At 50.2% G+C, this 21,821-nt stretch overlaps 2 protein-coding genes across 7 annotated transcripts in view; both read right to left on the reverse strand.

The window, feature by feature from the left end:
* Window positions 1–422: 422 nt before the first annotated feature.
* PNMA1 (PNMA family member 1) lies at window positions 423–1,484 on the reverse strand (the record flags this gene model as incomplete). Its single annotated transcript, XM_081228302.1, has 1 exon — window positions 423–1,484. One exon carries the CDS (start codon window positions 1,482–1,484, stop codon window positions 423–425), a length of 1,062 nt encoding a protein of 353 aa, XP_081084428.1.
* Window positions 1,485–6,232: 4,748 nt separating this feature from the next.
* MIDEAS (mitotic deacetylase associated SANT domain protein) overlaps window positions 6,233–21,821 on the reverse strand; it is a 65,415-nt gene continuing 49,826 nt past the window's right edge. For all 6 annotated transcript variants that reach the window (XM_081227252.1, XM_081227249.1, XM_081227248.1 and 3 more), the window contains 10 exons: window positions 16,992–17,337; window positions 14,955–15,021; window positions 14,314–14,456; window positions 14,081–14,184; window positions 13,534–13,609; window positions 12,746–12,834; window positions 10,048–10,197; window positions 8,631–8,843; window positions 6,918–7,114; window positions 6,233–6,536 (listed from right to left, as the gene is read on the reverse strand). In XM_081227252.1, the coding sequence (XP_081083378.1) occupies window positions 6,359–6,536; window positions 6,918–7,114; window positions 8,631–8,843; window positions 10,048–10,197; window positions 12,746–12,834; window positions 13,534–13,609; window positions 14,081–14,184; window positions 14,314–14,456; window positions 14,955–15,021; window positions 16,992–17,337 (1,563 nt within the window). In that variant the 3' untranslated portion in view covers window positions 6,233–6,358. The remainder of the gene's footprint in view (window positions 6,537–6,917; window positions 7,115–8,630; window positions 8,844–10,047; window positions 10,198–12,745; window positions 12,835–13,533; window positions 13,610–14,080; window positions 14,185–14,313; window positions 14,457–14,954; window positions 15,022–16,991; window positions 17,338–21,821) is intronic.

Below are 21,821 nucleotides of genomic sequence, written 5' to 3' on the forward strand. Positions count from 1 at the left end.
ACTATTCACGATAGTAGTAACAGTTCACATTTTTACTGAACACTTCTTGTGTCAGCCAGGCTCTGCACTAAACATCTGAACATGCAATTTCACATTTAATTACCTCGATGGGAAGTGTCATGAGTTCACGTTTTCCACAACTGATGATGATGCAAGCTGATGACAGCTTGCACTGAGCACTCGTGTCCAGACCTTTCCCTAGCATCGTAGCTAGCATGAGTCACTTGTACCGCAGCAGCTCTGGTGCTTGTTTGCACGATTTTACTAATGTTACATGAATACGCAGGCCTGACTTCCCCCACCCCCCAAAAAAACCATGGCTAAGTCTTTACTACTAGGAGACACACCTGTAAGACAGCATAGAGACAACGAACGAAAGCAGCTGTGATCTAGGTCTGCACTAAAGCCCCTTTTCTGGGGACTCAGAAGTGCCCCTCCAGGCCTAACTGCAGGAGGGCAGCCTCAGCCTCCTCCTCCTCTTCCTTGGCCTCCTCCTCGCGGATCTGCACCAGCAACTGGAAGAGGTTTGGGGCTGGCCCTTCCGCAGCCCCGGTCAGCCACAGCTGCCTTCGGATGGCCCCGCTGTGGTTGGCCCCGGCAATGACCTGCTCCAGGCGCGCTTGATTCACGTTATCTTTATCTATGGCCCCCTTCTCCACCACCTTCTGCAGCAGAGGCTCCAGACGAATGACATAAGCAGATAACTTTTCTCCTGGGTTCTGGTAAGTGTTCAGAAATCTGACCTGCGCATCCCTAGAGCTCTCCACGCTCCCAAACACCTGCTCAAGCGCCTTCAGGCATTCGGCGGTGGTAATCGCAGGGTTGCTGATCTTGAGGATGCGTATGACATCAGCAGCAGGGCCTCTAAGACTCTCCATCAACCGCCGCCTCTTTTCCACATCTGACACCTGCCACTCCTCTATGACCTCATTAGTGTGCTCCAGCCAGGGATCAAATGTCTCCTCTCCAGGCCCCAGGATGTCCCTCCCGGAGAAGAGAGTCAGCTTCTTGTACCATAAGGACTCAACAAGAGGCTGAATAACATTATCCAAAATATAGTTTAGCATCTCTGCTGGCATATCTGGGCCTGGGGCCGGAGTGGGGTTCTGAAACCCAAGGACACGGGCAACATCTTGCACGGTCCACCCCTCTCTTGCTAGGAAGAGGTGCAACCTTTCTAGAAATTCAGCATCGGAAGTCGGGGGCTTAAAGACCACTTTCCACACCCCTCCTTTACCTGGCATCTCCCTGGGGATCGCGGTGTAATCGACAGCGCCAGTGAGCTCTAACAAGGCTACTTTGGCATTCTCTTCCCTCCAGAACATTCTCCCAAGCACTCGATAGGGCACCTGGGGCATCGCAGCCTGGAGGGTCTCTTCGATTTCAGCCTCATCACAGTTCACTGGGATCCCCCAGACCAGCAGGGCTCTCTGGGAGTTCACATCCATCCCCCTACACCAGTCTTCCAACAGTGTCATCGCCATTTTGCCAACTATAAAGGGCCCCAATTTTACAAAATACGGGTTACTGTGGTTCCCTGTGCTCTAGGACTTAGGACAACAGCAGACACTCCCCCGCAATATGCCCGAGGAGTCAAGCTTCACGCAACCACGATTAACAAACGACACCAGAGTCCTGCTCTCGTCCTTTCGCTGGCCCCCAATGTCAGTCCGCGTTCTCGGAGCGAAGCCTGCGGAATGCTCAGTTACGCGGCCACCGCCATCTTGCGTCTCTGGTCGGGGTCCGCGGGCCGGGTCCTCCACCTGCAGGCAGGGTGTCGCGTCGCAGCTCAGAGGCGAGGAGTGAGGGAGGACGGCGAAGGAAGGAGCCGCCGAGCTGTAGAAGCCGCCGGGGTGTAATTGCGGGGCGTGGCCTTCTGTTCTCCTCAGCCCGGGCGCCAGGCACTCGCGGCTGCTCCCGGCGTCAACCGAGCTTTCGCGGTCGGAGCCCGGCCTTCAGGCGCGCGAGAAGCCGCTTCTCTGCAGACGAGAACTGTGCCGCCCCCGGAGGAAGAGACTATCCCGAGGTCGCAGCGGCGGCAGCGGGGCCAGCCCGAGAGAGGCTCCTTCGCTGGCGCAGGTGCCCGTCTGGGCTGCGAGGACGGCCAGGGACCCAGAACACAGGCGACGGGGGCGCGGGTAGGATGCAGAAGCAAGGCTGGAGGCGGCGCAGACGAAGGCCCGCCGCGGCGACTGCGCGCGCGGGATGCTGCCGGTTGAGGCGGGATGCTGCCGGTTGAGGCGGGATGCCGCAGCGCGGCTTCCGGCTGGTCAGACCCGCAGCCAGCCGAGGCGTTAAGGCCGCAGTGGAAGGCGGGGCCAACCGGCAAGCGGCTTTCGCCCCGCCCTGCCCCGCCCCCGCGGCCGAGCCTGCGCGAGCGTAGCCACGGCAACGGCGGCCCAGAAGACTGGCGACCCGAGTGCTCCGGCGGCCCGCAGAAGCGAGCGGTTGCCTTGGTGCCGGCAAGGAGCTCCGGGCATTAATTTCTCTGACGGCGTGTTTCCTTTTTCACATTTTACAGATTTTTTTTCTCACAAAGCACTATATTTAAAAGATGATAATATAACTCTGGAGTGGATTTAAGATGATATGCGTCCGTCAAGGAAGATTGTCTACTTACGTCGCTCGTTCCAGTCAATGCTGTATAAGAAAATACCTCATACCATCTGATCGCACTCTGCAACCTCCGCGAATTTCATCCCAATGAAACTAAAACGTTGTAAGTGTGCTGTGTGTTTGTGTGAGACACTGAGTTGAGACTTTTTCTTGTCTAAAATTTTGTAAGAATATCTAGATCTATTTAGTAACCTTTGTAGCCAGGCAAACGCTAACGTGTTATTTCCCCTGTCCTGGCATCATTGACAGTGAGCTGATAAAACAGAATCCTTACGGTTCAACAACGTCAAGTAATCCCTTGCAAGCAAACCAAGGCCTATTTACGTCAATCCCAGATGGTGAAAATCTCCCCAGAAGGACACAGCATTCAACTCTGAATTTTTAAAACCTTATTTAATAAAAGGTTTAAAGATACAGAAGAACATTCAAAAGTAAATAAGTTACATAGGTACATTACAATCACATCAGCAAGATTTTCTTTAGTGTGTTAATTTTTTTTATAAAAAGCACACAAAAAATAAAATCTTCAGTCTGGTCTATCACAACTGTACAGCAAAAGAGGTAATATTTATATATATGTACACTATTTTAATATGTAACAGTCTTTTTAAAAAAGGGTGCCACAGGCAGCAAACACACAAAAGGCAGTGTCTGATATTTTTCAAAATAAAAGGAATATACTTATTTATATGCTATTAAAATATTTGTACAATAATTACAGACTGTCAAGGCTATTCCTGTGCTCCGTCCCCTCCAACAAGGCCTTCGACTGAGAGACGAATGAAAAGGTGAAACAGCTGCAAATTGTGAGAGGCAAATATTAACACAGCAAAAATATGGGGAGGACATACAGTTGTTTTATAAAAATATGCATACTTCCTATAAACCTAAGGAGTTAGGCTTGCCAGTCTGGTAATAAATACCGTCCCAGAAAAGTTGAGCCCCAATAAAAACATACTTAAATAGCTGAGGCTTGCGTATGTGTTGTATTCCTCCTTCATCTTAACATCTGGCACATGAGAAGAAAGAGGTTAGGTCACTGAGGCAGTTAAATATAGGGGATCCCTTTAGACGTAAGCAGCACACGACCTCTGTGCCAGGGGTGGAAGTGGGGTAGCAGAAGGGATGGGTGTGTACCTTAGTTGTGAGGGGGGCTGCTGAAGGCATGGAGGACAGTGCTGAAGCACTGTCTCCGTGGGTGGGTAAGAGACCTTAGAAACGGTCTAGAACACAGGCACTAGGTTAGTTTCATGCCCTTAGCTGAGTGTAGATGGAGGCTGAGAGATGGATATGTGACATGGTGTGGGGAGGAGATTATAAAGCTGAAGGTGTTTGTCATTTAACGTCTTAAAGCAAAGAGCTCTGAATATAAGAAAAAAGAAAAAACAAAGTAGCCTAATGGTTCACAGGGAGAAAGCACCATAAAGGATATACGTATGCCAGCTTCTATGGGTGCACCTACTTTATTGGCAGGTCACTTGCCACAGTTGCATCTGCCCTCTAAACATTTTCCCTTTTACACTGCATTCTAGATATAAATCCATTCTGGAGCATAAACCCTTCTAAAATATGGTGTTGGGTAGGGTTAATACAGAGAGGTACCATCTTGATTTTCTCCACCTATATTCACCTGGTCTGGTCTCCGTGAGCTTAGAAGAGGAGAATCGCTCTAGAGAAGGAGGTTTCTGTTACCACGTGTCCAAAAAAGAAGCCTGAAACTAAATACGGTTTAAGTAGAAAAAACCTTGGGAAACTTAAGTAGCACTTTGGGGCAAAGCTGCGAAGGCACTCATATTACATATGTGATTTAGAAGAGAGCCTAAATTTGCTACCCTCCTGTTTTTGGAGGGTATACCAGATTTTTGCAGTCTTGGGCCGTTGAGCTTGTAAAAGCCTATGGAAGAAACTAATTGGGAAGTTAGAGGTCTAGGTAGCCATCAGAAGTTGGGGAGGGGAGAGAATTTTGTAAAGTCCCATAGCTGGGCTCATGTATAACCATATTAATGCATAAATGAATGCTAATACATACCTGATAGTGCATAGTTTAGAAACAAAACTCCCTCCCCACTCCCAGCTACCAATATGACGCCTTTAGGCTATCTCAGAAGAGTAGCAGAATGAATACTTTTTGGCTCCTTCCTAACATGGATTCACTTAGCACTTCTTTTTACACAACTAAAGTTGAATAGCAAGATCAGAAAAATAACTCAGCCCTCCTATGGGACTGGCAAGTGAAGGGACCTCCAGAATCTTCCAGCCCTTCCACTTCAGTGACTCCACACCAAGTATGGCTTCTTCAAGCCAGAAACAAAACCAGAATCTGGCTTCCAGCCAATCCCCTCAAGCTACTTGAAAGTACAGCCAAAGAAGAGGTAGCAACAAGAACTGCCTTTGATCTCCCTTGATCCTGCTAGTCTCCGTGTGCCTTTGTGACATCTTCCACCTTTCCGCCCTCTTTCAGTGCTACCATTCCTATTGGCAAAACGAGGGACTTTAGGGTCTTGGAAATGTGGGGGGGGGAGGGTGGTGCCAAGAAGGTGCCTTGTTTTGGGATAAATGCACTTGGGCCTCTGGAAAGGAGGAATCCCCTGGTCCCTGAGAGGATGTTAAAAATTAAATATTAAGAATAAATAAATAGCTCCCAAATGACACAAGTCAAGGAATGAAGGCTCCTGTCCCATCTGGCTAGGAGACCTCCCCCTCCCAGGGAAGGATCCAGAAATCTCCAGCATGCAGGACTGAGGGCTGAGCTGTGGATATCGGCACTAGACCAGGTGGGGTGGGGTTAGGTGGCAGCTGCCAAGGGCAGGACAGAGGCAGGCAAGAAACTTGCACCAAGGAGGAGCAGGCTGGGCCTAGGCTAAGCTCCCTTAGCAGCCTCCAGGGCCCAAAGGAATTTGGCAAAAAGGTGGGAAGCAGGAAAAGCCAAGGCTTATCAAAAGCTCCCTCAGGCCTAGCCCTGTAGCAGCCCTGCAGCTTCCTTCCTCTGCACAGTTTCCTTCCCTCCAGCAGGCTGAGAGCTTGCAAAGAACATTGGCTCCTTCCCCAAACATCTGAGAAATCTTTCCAGCCCCAGCAGGCTGCTAGCGAGCAGCAAAGGGATAGGTACCAGTCCTGGTCCCTCTCCCTGCACCCGTTCTGGCAGCCTCCCTCCCACGGAGGACGTGGCCTCTCTGAGGACATAGTCACTGGAGCAGCATGGCCTGGACACTGCCGCACAGGAGACAGCACAGATGCCAGGCTGAGCTCTCTCTCGGAGATGGCCACCACACTCCTTCCCACGGAGTCCCTCTTTCCTCTTTCCGGGGCTTGGGGCAGGGCCTGTACAGGTCCCCTGGGGCGGGGGATTAATGCTGCCAAGGGGGCGCGCTTGTGCTTGTCTCTCCATGGTGACCTAAGGGAGCAAGGGAAACAAAGAGGGAGAGAAGCGACCTCGTGGCGTGGCGGCAGAGGTCCATGTGAGAGGCAGCTGCGGCAGCGCTGGAGCCCCTCCCCACGGGCAGCCCCAGCGAGCAGGGACTCTCCCAGTCCCAGGAAAGCAGGAGGGAAACTTCCGACAGACCAAATGCAAGAGAACTGGATCCTGCAGCCCTTAACACTGCTCCTGGGCCCTGTATAAGTAAAAGAGCCGTTTATTTAATTGTATCCGTTTTGCAAAGACAAGTCCACGTGATCTCTCCCTCTGGAGGTTCCAGTGCTGGCAGAGCGTCTCAGGCTGGAGCAGGGCCCGGAGCCCCGGGCGTCAGCCCCTCTCGCCCGCGCTGCTCTCCTCCCTCAGGGCCGGCTGGTGGGGGGAGGCGGCTGCAGTGGCCGCAGCGGCCGCGGCCTCTTTCTCCTTCTGCCTCAGAGCGGCCGCCTTCTTCTCCTGCTCGGCGTGGCTCTTCATGTGAGCGCTGCGGCTCTTCACCTTGTAAAACACCCTGTAGCCGGGAAGGAGGGGCTCCATTAAGAGGTCTGTCTCCACCCCTGGGACCTCCACGCTACAGCACGTGCGTGCGTGCGCGCGTGCGTGTGTGCGTGTGTCTGTTCTGGGGGCTCCCAGGCCCTTCTGGCTTGCTCCGCGCCACGTGGTCCAGCCCCACCCTCCAACACGGGGACCGACGGGCTCCCGATTCAGTGCCATCATCCCTCTTCTGAAAGCTGCCAAGGGACGTCACTGCCCGGGGAAACCCTCTGAGCCAATCAGGAGACAGGGCGAAAGCTGTGACTCCTCCTGCTTCTCCCCAGGAACCGACGTCTGCCCCTCCCCCAACCGCAGCCAACCTACCAGGTCCCAGTGGAGACTGGGACTGCCTTCTTACCTGCCACATTTTTTACACGGAAAAGTGTTCTCCTGATTCTGGCTCTTATTAAATGGCTCTGGTTTTTTCTTCTTCTCCGAAAAAGGAAGTGCCCTACGTGACTTCCCTGGCCCCTCCCTTGGCTTCTCTGAGGCCTGGCCACCCGCAGATCCAGGGGCATTGGATTCGTGGCTTCGGAGGATGAGGATGTCATTGGCCTGGAGAGGGTCAAACAAGGAGAGCTAAGAGATATGGGGAAGAGAGGATCCCGAATTATGCAATATCAGTGAACAGAGGGCTTTTAAAGATCATACACTCATTCCAAATGGTCCCCTAGCATCCTCTTGAATCTTTCCACTGACAAGGCACTCACAGCTGTGTTTTCACAAATTGCTGGTACCGTAATTACGTGGGACAGCCCTAGCTGCTATAGGACTTCCTGATGCATCTGACAGGGGTTTTGGTGTCTCTGTTAATGACATGGGTTCATGTTTTCAGTCATTTAGTCTATTCATGACTTCATTCCATAAATGACCTTCAAATCTGTGTAACATGCCAGGTTACACAGGGGATACAGAGGTGACAGGAGCCCCTGCCATCAGAGAACTCACAGTCTGAAGGGACAGACATGCAGGCAGTTAGCTCATGACAACATGAGCCACCATGAGAAACGCCAAGCAGGCGCCAGAGAGCACAGGACGCCTGGTGCAGACCTGGAGAGGTGCTGCTCAGGGTATGCGAACCATGGACCTCGGGTTAGGGGAGCCCCAGATGGCCATTAAGAGTCACACACGTGTGCACTGGATCAAACCCCACAGGAAAGCATTCATAAAAGTTCAGCAGAACTCAGTGGCATGTGTACACTGAGCACAGCTCTTGGAGAAGGAGCACAGACAAGGCTCAGAAGGGAGCAAACAGCTGTGTGTCTACAGTTTGTGAGGGTTTTCCTTCAAGTTTAAGTGTACAACACAAATTAAACAAACAAACAAAGACTCTCATAGTAGTTCCGCAGCAGACCCTACCCAGCCCTCTCTCTCTTGGGGGACCTCTCCCTGACAAGGAACAGCTCTGGCTGCTATGTCTTGCTTCTTGGCCTGTGATGTGGTGGACAGAACACTGCACTAGGAGGACCTGGGGTGGGACCTCAGGCAAGTCACTTAGCATCTCTGAACCCAGCTTCCTCCATTGGTAAGGTGGGGGCTAACACTTTATGGGGTTATCGCAAGGGATGAATGAGATAATGAACAGGAAAGCACTTCACAGACAACATGTGTGAGGGGCCATTGTTCTTATTCCCATTGTCTCAGCTCAGTTTCAGAATTCTTGTCAGGGACACGGCTCTCTTAGGGGGAGCCCTGTCTGAACTGTAAGTCAGGAATACTTCCCCAGTGTCCCACACACCTGGGTTTTCACAAAGCCTTTTTCTCCTCTGCGACTCAGATACAGAAGCAGTAGAGTGTAAAATCAATAGCGGATTCTGGAGTCAGGCTGCCTACTAGCTGTCTTATCTGGGACCTCAATTTCTTTCTCTGTAAAATGGGAATAATGACAGTAACTACTACATGGAGTTATGAGGATAAAATGAGTTAACAGCATAAACTATCTAGTGCTTTCCTGCCATGATGATGATGATGATCATCATCATGTTCCTGCTCTGCCCTCCCTCCCACACTCCTAGGCCCAGCTCCAGCCGTCCTCCTGGCCCTGGGCTCCCCGAGTGGAGGTCACACTTACCGACTCATTGGCCTGTAGTGTCTGCGTGGCTTTGACAGCCGCTGCCCGCCGGCTTCGCTCTCGCCCCTCTTCCTGCTCCCCCTTCTCCTGGGTCTCTGGCATCTCTTCCTCCTCCTCCTTTCTGGTCTCCTTTACTTCCTTCTTAGGCTCTAGCCTCTCTTCACTTGGGGACTCTCTTCTGGGAGGAGGCACCCTGGGGAACTTCTGGGAAGTCTATGGGGTACAAGAACAGGGCAGTGAGCCTACAGCTCAGTCATGCAGCCATATGCACAGATTCTGACCCAGCCAGGGGCTCACTAGGCCCTGCTAGTCCTGCTAGCCTGGCCGGGACCAGTGCGGCCTCCTGTGCTAGACTCTGTACTCTCCCACGCTAATCTGCCTGTAAAATGAGACAGAGCCTTGAGGCCTGGAAGCCCTCAGGATGAGACCGAGCACTTGAGGTGGAGCTGGGGCAGGGAGGGAGCATGCCAGTCCCTCCCCACAGGCCACCTGTCCTCTTGGGTGTGTCCAAGAGACACATTCTAGGCCAGGGTGGTCTGGTGGAACCAGGCAGCAGCCTTCAGCTCCATTCTAAGCTATCTTTGTAACGTTTTCTGTATCTCTACCCCCTTCCCATCTGCAAAATGGGAACTAAATCACTCCCTGTCTTAGAGCAGAATGTCACCAAGTGTGGACTTGTGACCCCAAGATGATACATGGACACAGAATTAAATCACATTCTCTTTTCACAGAATTGAATAACGTTCTCTTTTCAATTCTCTTTCAATCCTGATTATGTCAAGGACAAAGCCTCGAGTTGGTATTAATGTGTCTTTTATACTGCTCTAGACTTAACAGGGAGAGGTCAGGCCTCATCTCAGAGCCTTGGCAGGTAATAGTATCTGGCTAGAATTTAATAACATTGTTTGGTTTGCATATATATTTATTTTTACCAGTACCTTCTATGGCAAGCAACACCGGTTTTCTATTTATGATTGTGATAGAAAGCTTCCCTTGAGTAAAAAATGGGTTGATTTAAAGAAAAATATTAAAAGTACAAGTGGTGTATGGACATGACAAAAATAGTAATGGTGACATGGTAGGATGCAGATACAGCAGAATTCATAAAGGTGATACAAGAATGACTAAAGTTTAGGAAACAGTGTTAGAGGTCTGCTACGAGGGGACAATAAGTCAATGCTGGTGCAAATACTGTGGGAAATTTCCCCCAATGTTCTGCATCAACACAATATATTATTACGATGACACTGGCAGATAGAGAGGGGAACCCAAAGGTCCAGGGTCAGTGTCCAGGACATCAGCTCCCTGGGGCTGTCAGGGACACTGCCTTCCTCTCTCTGCCCTCCAGGGAGTCCTAGAGAGCTTGGCCTCAAGCTCCCACCTCAGCCTAAGCAGCTGAGGCAGGGAAGGGAGTCACCTTAATATCCACTTCAACCTCTTCCTGGGCCGACTTTTCATCACTAGTATCCACATCCCCGAAGGTTAGCGTCCCATTGCGGCCAATCTTCACCTGCTTCTTGTAGGTGTAGTAGAACTCCACACACTGGGCCACGGTCTTGGTTTGGATCTGGTATGAAGCCAAAACTGAGGTCAGAGTTCCTGGTTCAGCTCACCTGCCTGGGGGCACTCCAGCCTTTCTTATCCCTGCATGCCCCTCCGTTAACCTTAGCAAACACTAAACCCAATAAACCCAGGAAATACAAGCACGTCTCCAACACCTGCTCTGCACAAACCACTGACCAATTCAACACTTCAGCCCAATTTTTTTTAAAAAAGCTAAAAAGGACAACATGGAGCCATTGGGGAAATTTGAATACAGATCATGTATTAGAGAGTATTATTGTGTCAGTTTAAGCTTCTTGGGTGTGATAATGGTACTTTGGTTTTGTAGGAGAATATCTTTGTTTTGGGAAATATTTAGGTCAAATGTCATGATGTCTGTAACTTTTAATGATTAGTTAAAACAGAGAATACCTATGTGTGTGAGTTTATTTGCGGACACAGAGAGACAGCAAATGTGGCAAATGTTAACAACTGGTAAATCTGAGGGGTAGATGGGTGTTCATTATACTATTCTTTCCATTTTTCTGTCAGCTTGAGATTTTGCAAGATGAAAAGTTAAAGGGGAAAAAGCCTGGGCACCATCCACATTCAAAGCCAGACTAGACCTGGCAACACAGCCTCTCTACATCAATCGGAGCAAACAATTTCATTCCTCTTCAGGGAGCAGTGAGGACAGAGAACTGTCAGACTGCCCTGTGTTGGGGAGGAACTCAGGGGAGACTAACACGAAAGCCCTGGAAAACCTGAAGAGGAAGCAGGAGGCTAAGTCTTGTTCTAACTCTGCCACTAAATGGCTGTGTGGCCTTAGGCAAGGCTCTTGGTGTGAAAGTAGTGAGTGGGATGAGACCAGATGATCCCCAAGGGCCTCCCAAGCTCTGAAACCCTAGCCCTCCTGTTTCACAAATCCATTTGGCCACTGGGTTTGGTTTCTGGACTACCTCCCCCCCACCCCCAAGCTGTTTTCTCTGACTCTCCCCCATCTCCCCAGACTCCCAGACTGCTCAGCCAACTGCTGGGCTGCACTGGGAACTGGGTTGCACTGGGAACTCTCCCCCAACTCCCCAGACTCCCAGACTGCTCAGCCAACTGCTGGGCTGCACTGGGAACTGGGGTGTCCTGTCCACAGAGCCCAAGGGGTCAGTGAGGGCCCTCTGTGCATGAGCAGAAAGCAGACATGACTCATCTCCCAGGAATGGCCAAGTCACAAATTTATTAACTAGATCCTGTTTACACCTTTACTATCAATCCCCTCTGATCATCTATCTGTTAGCCTGACCGATGCTCTGCTCTTTTCATTAAGGCATTAGGGGCGCCTCAGTGAGCTTCACAAGGCGTGTACTTCCCGGCAATATTGCCCAATCAGGGAGCCCAGCAAATGTCTGTCCTCACAACAGGGCCCTTGTAGGAGAATTTGTCAGCACTTGGTCCAGGCCCCAGGGTGTTCCTGGTACGACCTACAATCCCAGGAGGAAAAAGCACGTTCTGGGAAGCGCTCTTCCCTTAGCTGTCCACACAGCTCGCTCTCGCCATAGCCCAGGCTTTGTGTGACGGGGCTGGGGAAGATGCAAGCCCTCGGATTAGCAGATCACTCTCCCAGAAGAACACAGGGGGGAAGACAAGAGAATCCAGGAAAACTAGGCCCAGGCTTCCTCTACTCTGTCAGCTGAGTTACTGGAAGGAAGCCCCGGGCCTGACAGGAAGTGGGCAGAAGCTCCCTAGGTCAGTTACAGTCACTTGCTAGCTCTCGGTCCCTTCATCTCGGGGTGACTTCTCCTCCCACTAATTATGGCCTTTGAAGTACTCCAGCCCCTTAGGATGGCTCACCTCTGCTTGCAGCCGCCCTTCTCTTCCTGTTCTCCCTTAGGCAAGTCACTATTTATTTGGTGCCACTGGGTCTGGCGCCCACTCAGGCCCCCCTCTGGACTGAGACTTCAGAGTATGGCCACCCTACCCTAAGGTGAGGGAAGGGGCTTAGAATCAAGGGGGAAAAGGCCTGATCATTTCCATTCTTGTTTTATTTAGAAAAAAATGTCTCTGGGGACTTCCCTGGTGGTGCAGAGGTTAAGAATCCGCCTGCCAATGCAGAGGACATGGGTTCAAGCCCTGGTCCAGGAAGATCCCACATGCCACGGAACAGCTAAACCCATGTGCCACAACTACTGAGCCTGTGCTCTAGAGCCCACAAGCCACAGCTACTGAGCCCACGTGCCACAACTACTGAAGCCCGTACGCGTAGAGCTCGTGCTCTGCAACAAGAGAAGCCACCGCAATGAGAAGCCCGCACGCCGCAACTAAAAAAAGCCTGAGTGCAGCAACGAAGACCCAATGCAGCCAAAAATAAATAAATAAATGTATTTTTAAAAAAAAAAAAAGAAAGAAAGAAAGAAAGAAAAAGAAAAAATGTCTCTGAAGCTACTCAGTGGCATTGACCTAACTGCTTTGTAAGAGGCCTTGGTAAGCAATTGCAGGGCCCCCCACTGGCAGAGGGAGCCCCCAAATCATGCAGGTAGCTCCTGCCCCTCTCTTGCCCCCAAAACAGAGCCCCAGCTCACCAGTTTCTGCACCAAGAAGAAATCCTTCTTGTAGATGGCAATGCCCTTGTTGAACAGCTTCCTCTCAGCCATCTTCCACTGGTCGGAGCCTGCAGGGCAAAGAGGAAGCCAGGGTAGTGAGGGGGTGGGACTGTGAGCACTGCAGGGGCAATTCTGAACAGCAGAAAAGTGTGAGGTCATCTAGCCACTGTCTCTGTAGGCGTTCAGAGCTGGCTCCACATCCTGCTTCTGCCACTTACTAGCCATGTCGCTTAGCCTCTGAGCCTCACTTTCCCCACTTGTGAAATGGGAACTAATAATAGAAGCCACCTCACCAGCTGTGGTACAGACTCAGTGAGACAATGCATGTGGAGCCCTTGGTGATATACCTGGCACAGATGGGATGCACCACTCGATGGGGGTTGATACCAGGGACTGCTATGATTATGCCACTTGGTCAATGTCCCTCTTAAAGCACAGTCCCCAGAATGGGACAAGGCACTCCAGGGGTCCTCTAAGTTCTAGCACCTGATGCCAATTTGGATGGCACTCCCTGGGTTCCTGCCCCTTATACCCACACCCTGGGCTCTTCTATCCAGATGGGCTCCCACCTCCCTTCTCCCTTCCCTTGCAGGGCACAGGAAGCCCCCAGCTCTGGTGTCAGTCCCCTCACACTGGATCTTGGCTTATCTGCCCCCCACCTCTCCACCCCCGCCCCACCCTGGGCTGTGACTCAGCACTGAACTGAGCCCCACTGATGCTGGTGACCCCTCGAGGCCCCACGTCCCAGGCCCACCCTGCCAGCCCACCTGTGTAGTGATAAGTTGCCAATGGGTGGTTGTGGAGCCGCAGGGGCTTCTTCAGTAGCAGCTTGTTCAGCGTTTCCTAAAAGGGAAGTGAAGAAAAGGTCAAGGCCCTGGCCGGGGTCTTGGTGGGCAAAATTCGGGCCTCTGAGTAGGGTGGGCACTCACTCTTGGCCCTCTCAACTGCAGAGGGGCAAGAGGTCTGGCAGGATGGCAAGGGCATGGGGGTTGGGTTGCTCAGGGCCTCTTAAAAGAGGAAACACATGGTCCCCAAGGCAGGCAGCCACAGATAGAGAAGGCCCTCAGTGACAGCCCTGTCCGAGGGTGGGGACCCACTACCCAGGATCAGAGACTGGGGTGGACCTTGCACAGCAAAGTCTGTAGTTTGGAACCAGGGCTCCCTCAGGCAGACCCCCTACCATCCCCAACTTGGTCAGACCTTCCTGCCTGCCTCAAATCAGCTCACCAACAGGCCTGGCTCCTGGACGGCACACACACGGATCCCTGCCAGCCTCCCCAAGGGGCCCTCCCTCCACCGGGGGCAGTGTCTCACCAGGATGTCTCCCCTGGACTCATGCAGATAGTGCAGGGCTAGCTCCTGGTTGGTGCCAGCTCCAGGGAAAATGCTGGAGCAGGCAGCTGTCAGCAGGTCTTCCACTGGGGAGGGAGGAGAGAAAGGCACTTTTAGGGCTGGGCTGGGCTGGGCTGCATGGGGCGGAGCCTAGCCCACCCACTGCCCAATAGCCGGCCTTTGCCTGCTTTGCCTGCTGGCTCGTGCCCTCTCACCTTGCCTCTGCTTCTCCCGGCTGCTCTCTAGGTCCTCCCATGGCTGCCACACCAAGTCGGCCTTGTGGGAGTCTGCTGCTGCCAGGGAGCGGTCCCTCATGGAGGGGATTTCTGCTTGGAACCGGGAGCCCACATTGATCCGTCTGCAGGGGCGGAAAGGGCAGGGAGTGAGGCTTCACCGTGTGGGGATGGGGAACCCTACTTCCTCCCTGAGGATGGAGAAGATGCGGGGGTAGCTGGCAGAGGCTGAGCGCGGCAAGGCTTCAGCTGGGTGTAAGGGAACCTGGCTTCTATGAGGACAGCCTGGCAAGTGGCACCTGGTGCTGCCAGAAAGGCAAGGCCCAGAGGTTGGAAAGGGGAGAAGAAACTCCAGGTTTACAGACAGGGACAGAGTCTCTTGGACGGCCCTTCTAATTTTCCTCAGAGGCAAATTCAAACTGAGCTGGTCCTTTCCCTCCCTGTGACTTCCACACAGAAGCTGGGGTGGGGATCAGTGAAGCCCAGGGCTAAGTGCAGAAGCCCAGAGGGGTCTTCTCAGCCCCCAGCCCACAGAAGCCTCCTCTTCCTCGTAGGGCCCATCTGCATGCACCGGACTCCAGCTGGCCACCCTCACCCCGAGCCAGAGGCTGGGCTGAACTTACGGCTCGATGCTCACTGGGGTGGCCTCCCCCATCACAGAGAGGACAGGCGGGGTGACTTCAGCGCTATCTATGGGACGAAAGGTAGGTTAGTAAATGGCACCCTCTGCCCTTCAGCCAAGCCACCCTCTCCAACCTAGGTGGCTGCACTTTATGCACAAGAGCCACAGCAGTGACTCAGAGGTTCACGCTGGGAAATCAGGCACCCTGAGTCCTGGCTCTGCAGCCTGCAATTGTGACAACTAGCTGTGACTTTACCAAGTATGTGGGTGCCTCCGTTTTCACGCCTGCTGAAAGGGAATGTTGCTACCTATCTCCCTAGGTTGATGAGAGGATTGAATGAAATCGTGCACAAAGCTGAGCCCTCAATAAATATCAGCTACTCTTATTACTACTGTTACCAGTTCCACTACTAGAGCCATGTTCTGCCCCGGGAGCACCCACAGTACAGCACTAAGTCCAGCATTCAACTATGGTTGCTCTAGTAAAGAGGCTGAAACTTCCGCCACACAAATGAGGTGGTGAAGGAGATCACTGTTTCATAATTATCTTCTCACTTCCTTGCTGGGTTCTCTGCCTTGGTTTCTCCCGAGCTAATCTTAACGCCCTGTGTGATCAAGACACTCTCTTGCTCCAAAAGCAAAATCTGCTGACTCCTCTCTGCAACCTGAGAGAAAACTTCAACTCCTCAGCTCAGTGTTCAAGGCAGTTCCCCTGCCAGCTATGCATCCCACCACCGCCTTGCCTGGACCATCCATCTTCGCAGGCCGCTCCCTCATGGCCCCTCGCATTCCCTGCACAGTCCCACCTCTGGGCCTTTGCACCTCTCCTTTCTTCTGCCTAGTGTGCCCTCCCCACCTGCTTCCTAGTTCAAGCTCAGCTTTAACCCCACCCTCTCTTCAATAAATGCTTTCCTCACCACTAGGGCTAGCAGCCTCTGCAGGCTTCACTCACTGACTGCTCATCCCACTCTGCCTGAAACTTCTGCTTTCCTGTCTCCCAGGCTTTCAAGTCAACGTCCTAATGACCCAGCACTCTCTTTAGAACAGACCACGGTGTCCCACACATTACTGGTGCCCTCACAGGACCCAGTTCAGGCTTTACACCTGAGTGCAAGAAAAAATCCTCATGGATGGACAGACCTCTTCTTTGACGCCAGGCTGGCCTCTACAGCGACTTCTTCCTGCATAACCCAGGCAGGGAGAGAAGCTTCCAAGCTCCCAGTAGAAGTGGAAGAGCCAAAGGCCAGCCAGCCCAGGGTGAGCCATTTCTCACCCAGACATCAGAGGGCACCAGAGAGGCATGCCACGATGAGGTCAGGGTCAGAGGTTAATCCCGCGACCCGCACTGCCTCACCCCCGGGCTACGTCTGGTCGGGATTACTCTCAATCTTCTCTATCACCCTGAGATAGGATTATCCCATTTTTCAGGGGAAATGAATTCTTGTGTGGAGTGGGCAACATTTTTCAGCAATTCACCACCCAGGCCAGCCAAAATGTCTGCTCTGGGCCAAAATGACTGTTCAAGAGACCCAGGAGGCAGGATCTGCCACCTAATATTAAGAACAAATGTGACACGCCAGGCACAATGTAAAGTGCTTTACGTGTGTTAATGCATCTGGACCTCACCACAACCCTCTGAGGTAGCTATTAGGTTGAACCATAGGAAACTGCTGTTTGTGGTTCTAAAAATAGCTGAATACATATTGGCGATTTCATCATTAACCAAACACTACCAACATCCTCATTTACACGCTGAAGAAACTGAGACCCAGGGAGTTTAAATCACTTCCACAGGGGATGGAACAGTAAATGGTGGAATTGGGATGTAAGTCCAAGCAGTTGGGCTGACACCTCCTCTCCCCAACCACAGCGTGTACTTGAGCCAGGACAACCTCCTTCTCTCTCTCAAAGGAGACACTAGAGCCCCTTTCCCCACAGCATTCCAGCCCTACCCCGGCAGTGCCAGAAGCTGAGTCTTCCCTACCCACCGCCCTCCCACAATGCCTGCCCTCACGGCTGCCAAGGGGGGATCACTCACTAGACCGGAGCAGGGTGCGATGGGCACTCTTTGGCGTGATGGGAGGAGGGGCTGGGATGCTGCTGGTCGACATGATGGCATTGAAATAGAGTCCGGAGCCTTCCCGCACGGGGCTGAGGATGGGGGGTGGTGTATAGGGAGGCAGCTCAAAGCTCCGCTCGGAGGGGTGGTCAGCTAGGCGGACAGGGGAGCGCAGGTGGCTCTGGTACGGGGTGATGTTGGAGTAGACAGGAGGGGCAATGAACGTGCCCGCCTTGGTGGGGATGATCAGAGGCTCAGGCCTCGGCCGCTGCTTTGGTTTCCGCACTGAAGGCTCCCCCTCCAACTTGACGTTCATGTCCTCAGCCTGGAGAAGGAAACAGACCAAGATGGCTCAGCCACTTACATCCTGGGAAAAACTGAAGTCTTGACCACTGCTTGCCAGCTTCACCTTTGGAACTTAGTCTGCCCACCACACCCACTAAGGCAAGCCTGAGACAGGAAGCAGATCCAAAAGCCCTTCTTACAGTCTCCTCTAGGGCAGGGGTCAGCACACTGTCTCTGTCAAGGGCCAAATAGTATATCTTTTAGGCTTTGTAGGCCACACACATATTCTTCGGTGCATATTCTTCTTCTTCTCCTGACCCCACCCCCTGCCCTTTTAAAATAATCCTTTGAAAAGTGTAAAAAACAGTCTTCGGGCTGGATTTGGTTCACAGGTCATAGCTGCCAACCCCTGCTGTAAAGTATACTACAGGGCAGGGAACTATTGTAGTTAAGGGCCAGGCCCTGGAACTGGATTGCTTGGATTGGGATCTACTTCCTTTAATCACCACTTAAAATACTTAACTCTGTGTGCATTATGATTTTTAACATGGGAATAACAAATTCCTACCTAATGGGGTAGCTGTGAGGACTAAATAAATTAATACATGGAAATCACTGAGAACAGTACCTGGTACATAGTAATTACTCAATGAATACTGACTGCTATCACTACTTAAACTCCAAGCTCTGCATTAGATGGAGGCCCATATCGCGTGCCAAGACCCAAGCTAGGCATGGGACCACAGAGTGAACAGGACAACCCTGTCCTTGAAGAACTTTTATTCTCATAGTATTAGTCCTACTTTTGCTGTCAAAGGTTAGCCCTCCTGGCTTACACTTCTCCCTGCTTGGTATGCCTTGTGGGCCTCCATACAGAATAGAGGGCAGGGTTGTACAGGAATAGAGGCCTTTCCTTGCTGCATCCCTATTCTCTCAAGAGAGAACAGAGCCCTACACGAGTGAGTGACATCGATCATCTCCCTGGGTGCACAGGTGAGACTGGCCACACTGACTGGGCCCAGGAACAACAGGCTTTCTCCTCCTCCCAGGTTCCAGCTCCCACAAGACCTTCCAGCAGAGGGCCCTGAGTCCCCATGAGGCCTTGGCCATGTCTTTTAGCCATCTGTGCCCTCTCTGCTCTTCTACAGACTAGGAAGAAATGACATTGCTCATTTTCACCCCCTTAGGGGAACAATATGATTGCACAGAAAAAAATGCAGTGGAGCCAAAGGCCCCCAAACTTCTAGACAAGAAATCCAACATGAACTCAAGCTAGCTGTAATGATTTGTGATTTTATAGGGAAAATGGATTTAAACTATTCTAAATATGACAATATTTTTCATATTGATTTTTTGTTTGTTTATTTATTTATTTTGGCTGCGTTGGGTCTTTGTTTCTGCACACAGCCTTTCTCTAGTTGTGGCGAGCGGGGGCTACTCTTTGTTGCAGTGCACGGGTTTCTCATTGCGGTGGCTTCTCTTGTGGAGTACGGGCTCTACGCGTGTGGGCTTCAGTAGTTGTGGCTTGTGGGCTCTAGAGCGCAGGCTCAGTAGTTGTGGCGCAGGGGCTTAGCTGCTCCGCGGCATGTGGGATCTTCCTGGACCAGGGCTCGAACCTGTGTCCCCTGCATTGGCAGGCGGATTCTTAACCACTGCGCCACCAGGGAAGCCCTCATATTGATTTTTTAGGTGTGATGACATTGTGGGAGGGAAGGAAGGAAGGAAGGGAGGGAGGGAGGGAGGAAGGGAGGGAGGGAAAGAAGGAAGGGAGGAAAGAAGGAAGGAAGGGAGGGAGGGAAGGAGGGAAAGAATCCTTATATATGGTGTACTTCGGGTACAAAACCAAAGTATTTATGGATGGAATGATGTGATGTTTGGGATTTGCTTCAAAAAAAACCCAGTGGCAGGAGAAGTAGAGGTACAAATGAAAGAAGATTGGTTGTATTTTGAAAACTGTAAAAGAGGGTGATGGCTAAATATTAGGACTCATACCATTTTCTCTTCTTCTGTGCATGATTGAAAATGTCTGTAACACAAAGAGAGAGAGAGAAAGAAAGAGACAGACCTCCCCAAAAGCCTGGTATAGTGAGAGTCCTCAGGCAGGATTCAAGAGATCCAAATTCCAGGGCCAGCTCTGCCACTACTTGGCTGTATGATCTTAGGTAAGCCTCTGGCCTTTTCTGGACCTATTTCCTCATCTATGAAATGGGTATGTTGAGCTGTGTAGTTGCTCAGGCTCCTTCCTGCCATCCTCAGGACAAGCTGCCCAAGCCTCCAGCCTCCACCACAAACTCTCCCCCAACCAGAGAACAAGATTCCAGAGAGCAGAGACTGTGCTACTCATGATGATCTTGGAGCTCTCCTTTCTGTTATAGACAACAGGCATGCAGGCCAACTCTCCAGTTGCGAAAGACTAATAAAATCTAGATGCTATACAAAACCACATTTCTGCAGGTACCAGAGAACAAATTAGTTGGCAAAGAATTAAAGAGCCAAGATCCAGGAAAAAAAAAAAGGAAAGCCAAAAAGGTGAGCCCAGCATTTAGAATTGTGTTTTCCCTAGAGATAGATGCTGTTATGGAAGAGACAACGAGAGGCTGAGAAACTGAGTAAGGCTTTTAATAAATTCAAGGAGCCAGCAGAATAAAAACTGGAGTTTAGAGCTTGCCAAGGAAGGAGAGCCTGGTGAACCCCTAGGCTTTGGATTGGGACTCCAAAGGGCTATATCCTCAGAATAAAGGTGAATCAGATATAGATTAGCTCTCAAATGGAATAATGCCCAGCTTCAAATCATCTGATTAAGTTAAAGTAATCCAGGATTGCTTGTGCTCTCTGCTACCTGTCAGATGCAAAGACAAGTCCTCTCCAGTAGAGGAGAACAGCATCCAGAGTCTTTAATTACCTCAACAATTTTTCATATATAATGTCTGACATTCAATAAAAAATAGCCAGATACACAAAAGAGTAAGATGTGATTTAAAAACAAGAAATAGCAGATAATAAACACAGACCCACAGGGATCCCATTAACAGAGCTATGAGACATAAACTTTAAGATGACTATGCCTGGGAATTCCCTGGTGGTCCAGTGGTTGGGGACTTGGCGCTTTCACTGCTGGGGCCCACGTTCAATCCCTGGTCGGGGAACTAAGATCCCACAAGTCATGCGGTGTGGCCAAATAAGGAAAAAAAGAAAAGAAAAGAAAAGAAAAGAAAACTATGCTTAAGTTATGCAATAAAATAAAAGGCAAGGTTGAGAATCTCATCAAAGAACTAGAAACTCTAAAAATGAACCAAATGAAAATTCAGGTGACTGAAAAATAAAATAACTGAAGACAAGAGTTCAATGAATGGGCTTAACAACATATTAGACACAGCTAAAGAGAGAACTGGTGAACTGAAAGATAGGTCAGACTTAAAAAAAAAAGAAATGGAAAGCATAGAAAAGTGCATGACAGACAAAATAGGGGATACCGTGAAAAGCGCTAACAAAACGTGTAACTGGAGTCCCAGAAGGAGAGGAGAGAGAAAATGGAGCAGAAGCACTCTAAACAGGATAAATACAAAGGGATCAGTACTTAGGTTTCACAGCAAAACTGCTGAAAACCAATGACAAAAAAAATCTTGAAAACAAGATAAAAAGATACCTTACATTCAAAGAAGCAACAATATGGATTATAGTGATTTCTCAATACTGTAACTACAATAGAAGCCTGAAAACAATGGAATGACATCTTTAAAGTGCCAAGAAAAAAAAAAAAACTACCAACACAGAATTCTCTACCCAGCAGTTATCCTTCAAAAAATGAAGATGAAATAAAAACATTTTCAGACAATCAAAGACGAATAAAATTTATCACTAACAGACTCACACTAAAGGAAATACTAAGGGATGTTCTTCAAACAGCATATAAATGAACTGAGATGGAAGCCTGGAGATATGAGAAGAAATAAAAAGCAACAAAACACTCTTAAGCATTTGAATAAATCTAAAATGAACAACAACTGAACAAAACCATAATGTTATAATGTCCTATCAATGTTAAAATATAGAGAGAATGAAAATTCATGTCAATAATTCTACAAGTTAGGGGTTAGGGGGAAATGGAGTTAAAGGGTTATAAGAACTCTGCATTGTCCAAGAAGAGGCAAAGCACTAACTTATATTAGATTTCAATAAGCTAAGAATGCATTTTAATCTCTAGGAACGCTTCTCAACCAGAGGATTAAGCTCTAATGTCATAAGGCATTCACTATGTAATAAGTTGACTTCTCTCCTACACATCTAGAATGGTACTAGCTATGTACCATCCTCCAGATAATTGAGAAAATGGTCACTTAAATCCCCTTCTGTAGGGCTTAATTCTCAAATAGAAATCCAGGTAATAAAGGCTGCTATGGTAATCACTAAAGGAGTAATACATAAGTATATAACTAATAAATTAATAAAGAGGGGAAATGGAATAACAAACCCAATCAATCCAAAGGAAGACAAAAAAAGAGGGGAAAAAAAGGAAGAAAGAAA

The sequence above is a fragment of the Mesoplodon bidens genome, assembly GCF_964165515.1.
Source record: "Mesoplodon bidens genome assembly, chromosome: 3".
In the NCBI taxonomy this organism is placed as follows: domain Eukaryota; kingdom Metazoa; phylum Chordata; class Mammalia; order Artiodactyla; family Ziphiidae; genus Mesoplodon; species Mesoplodon bidens.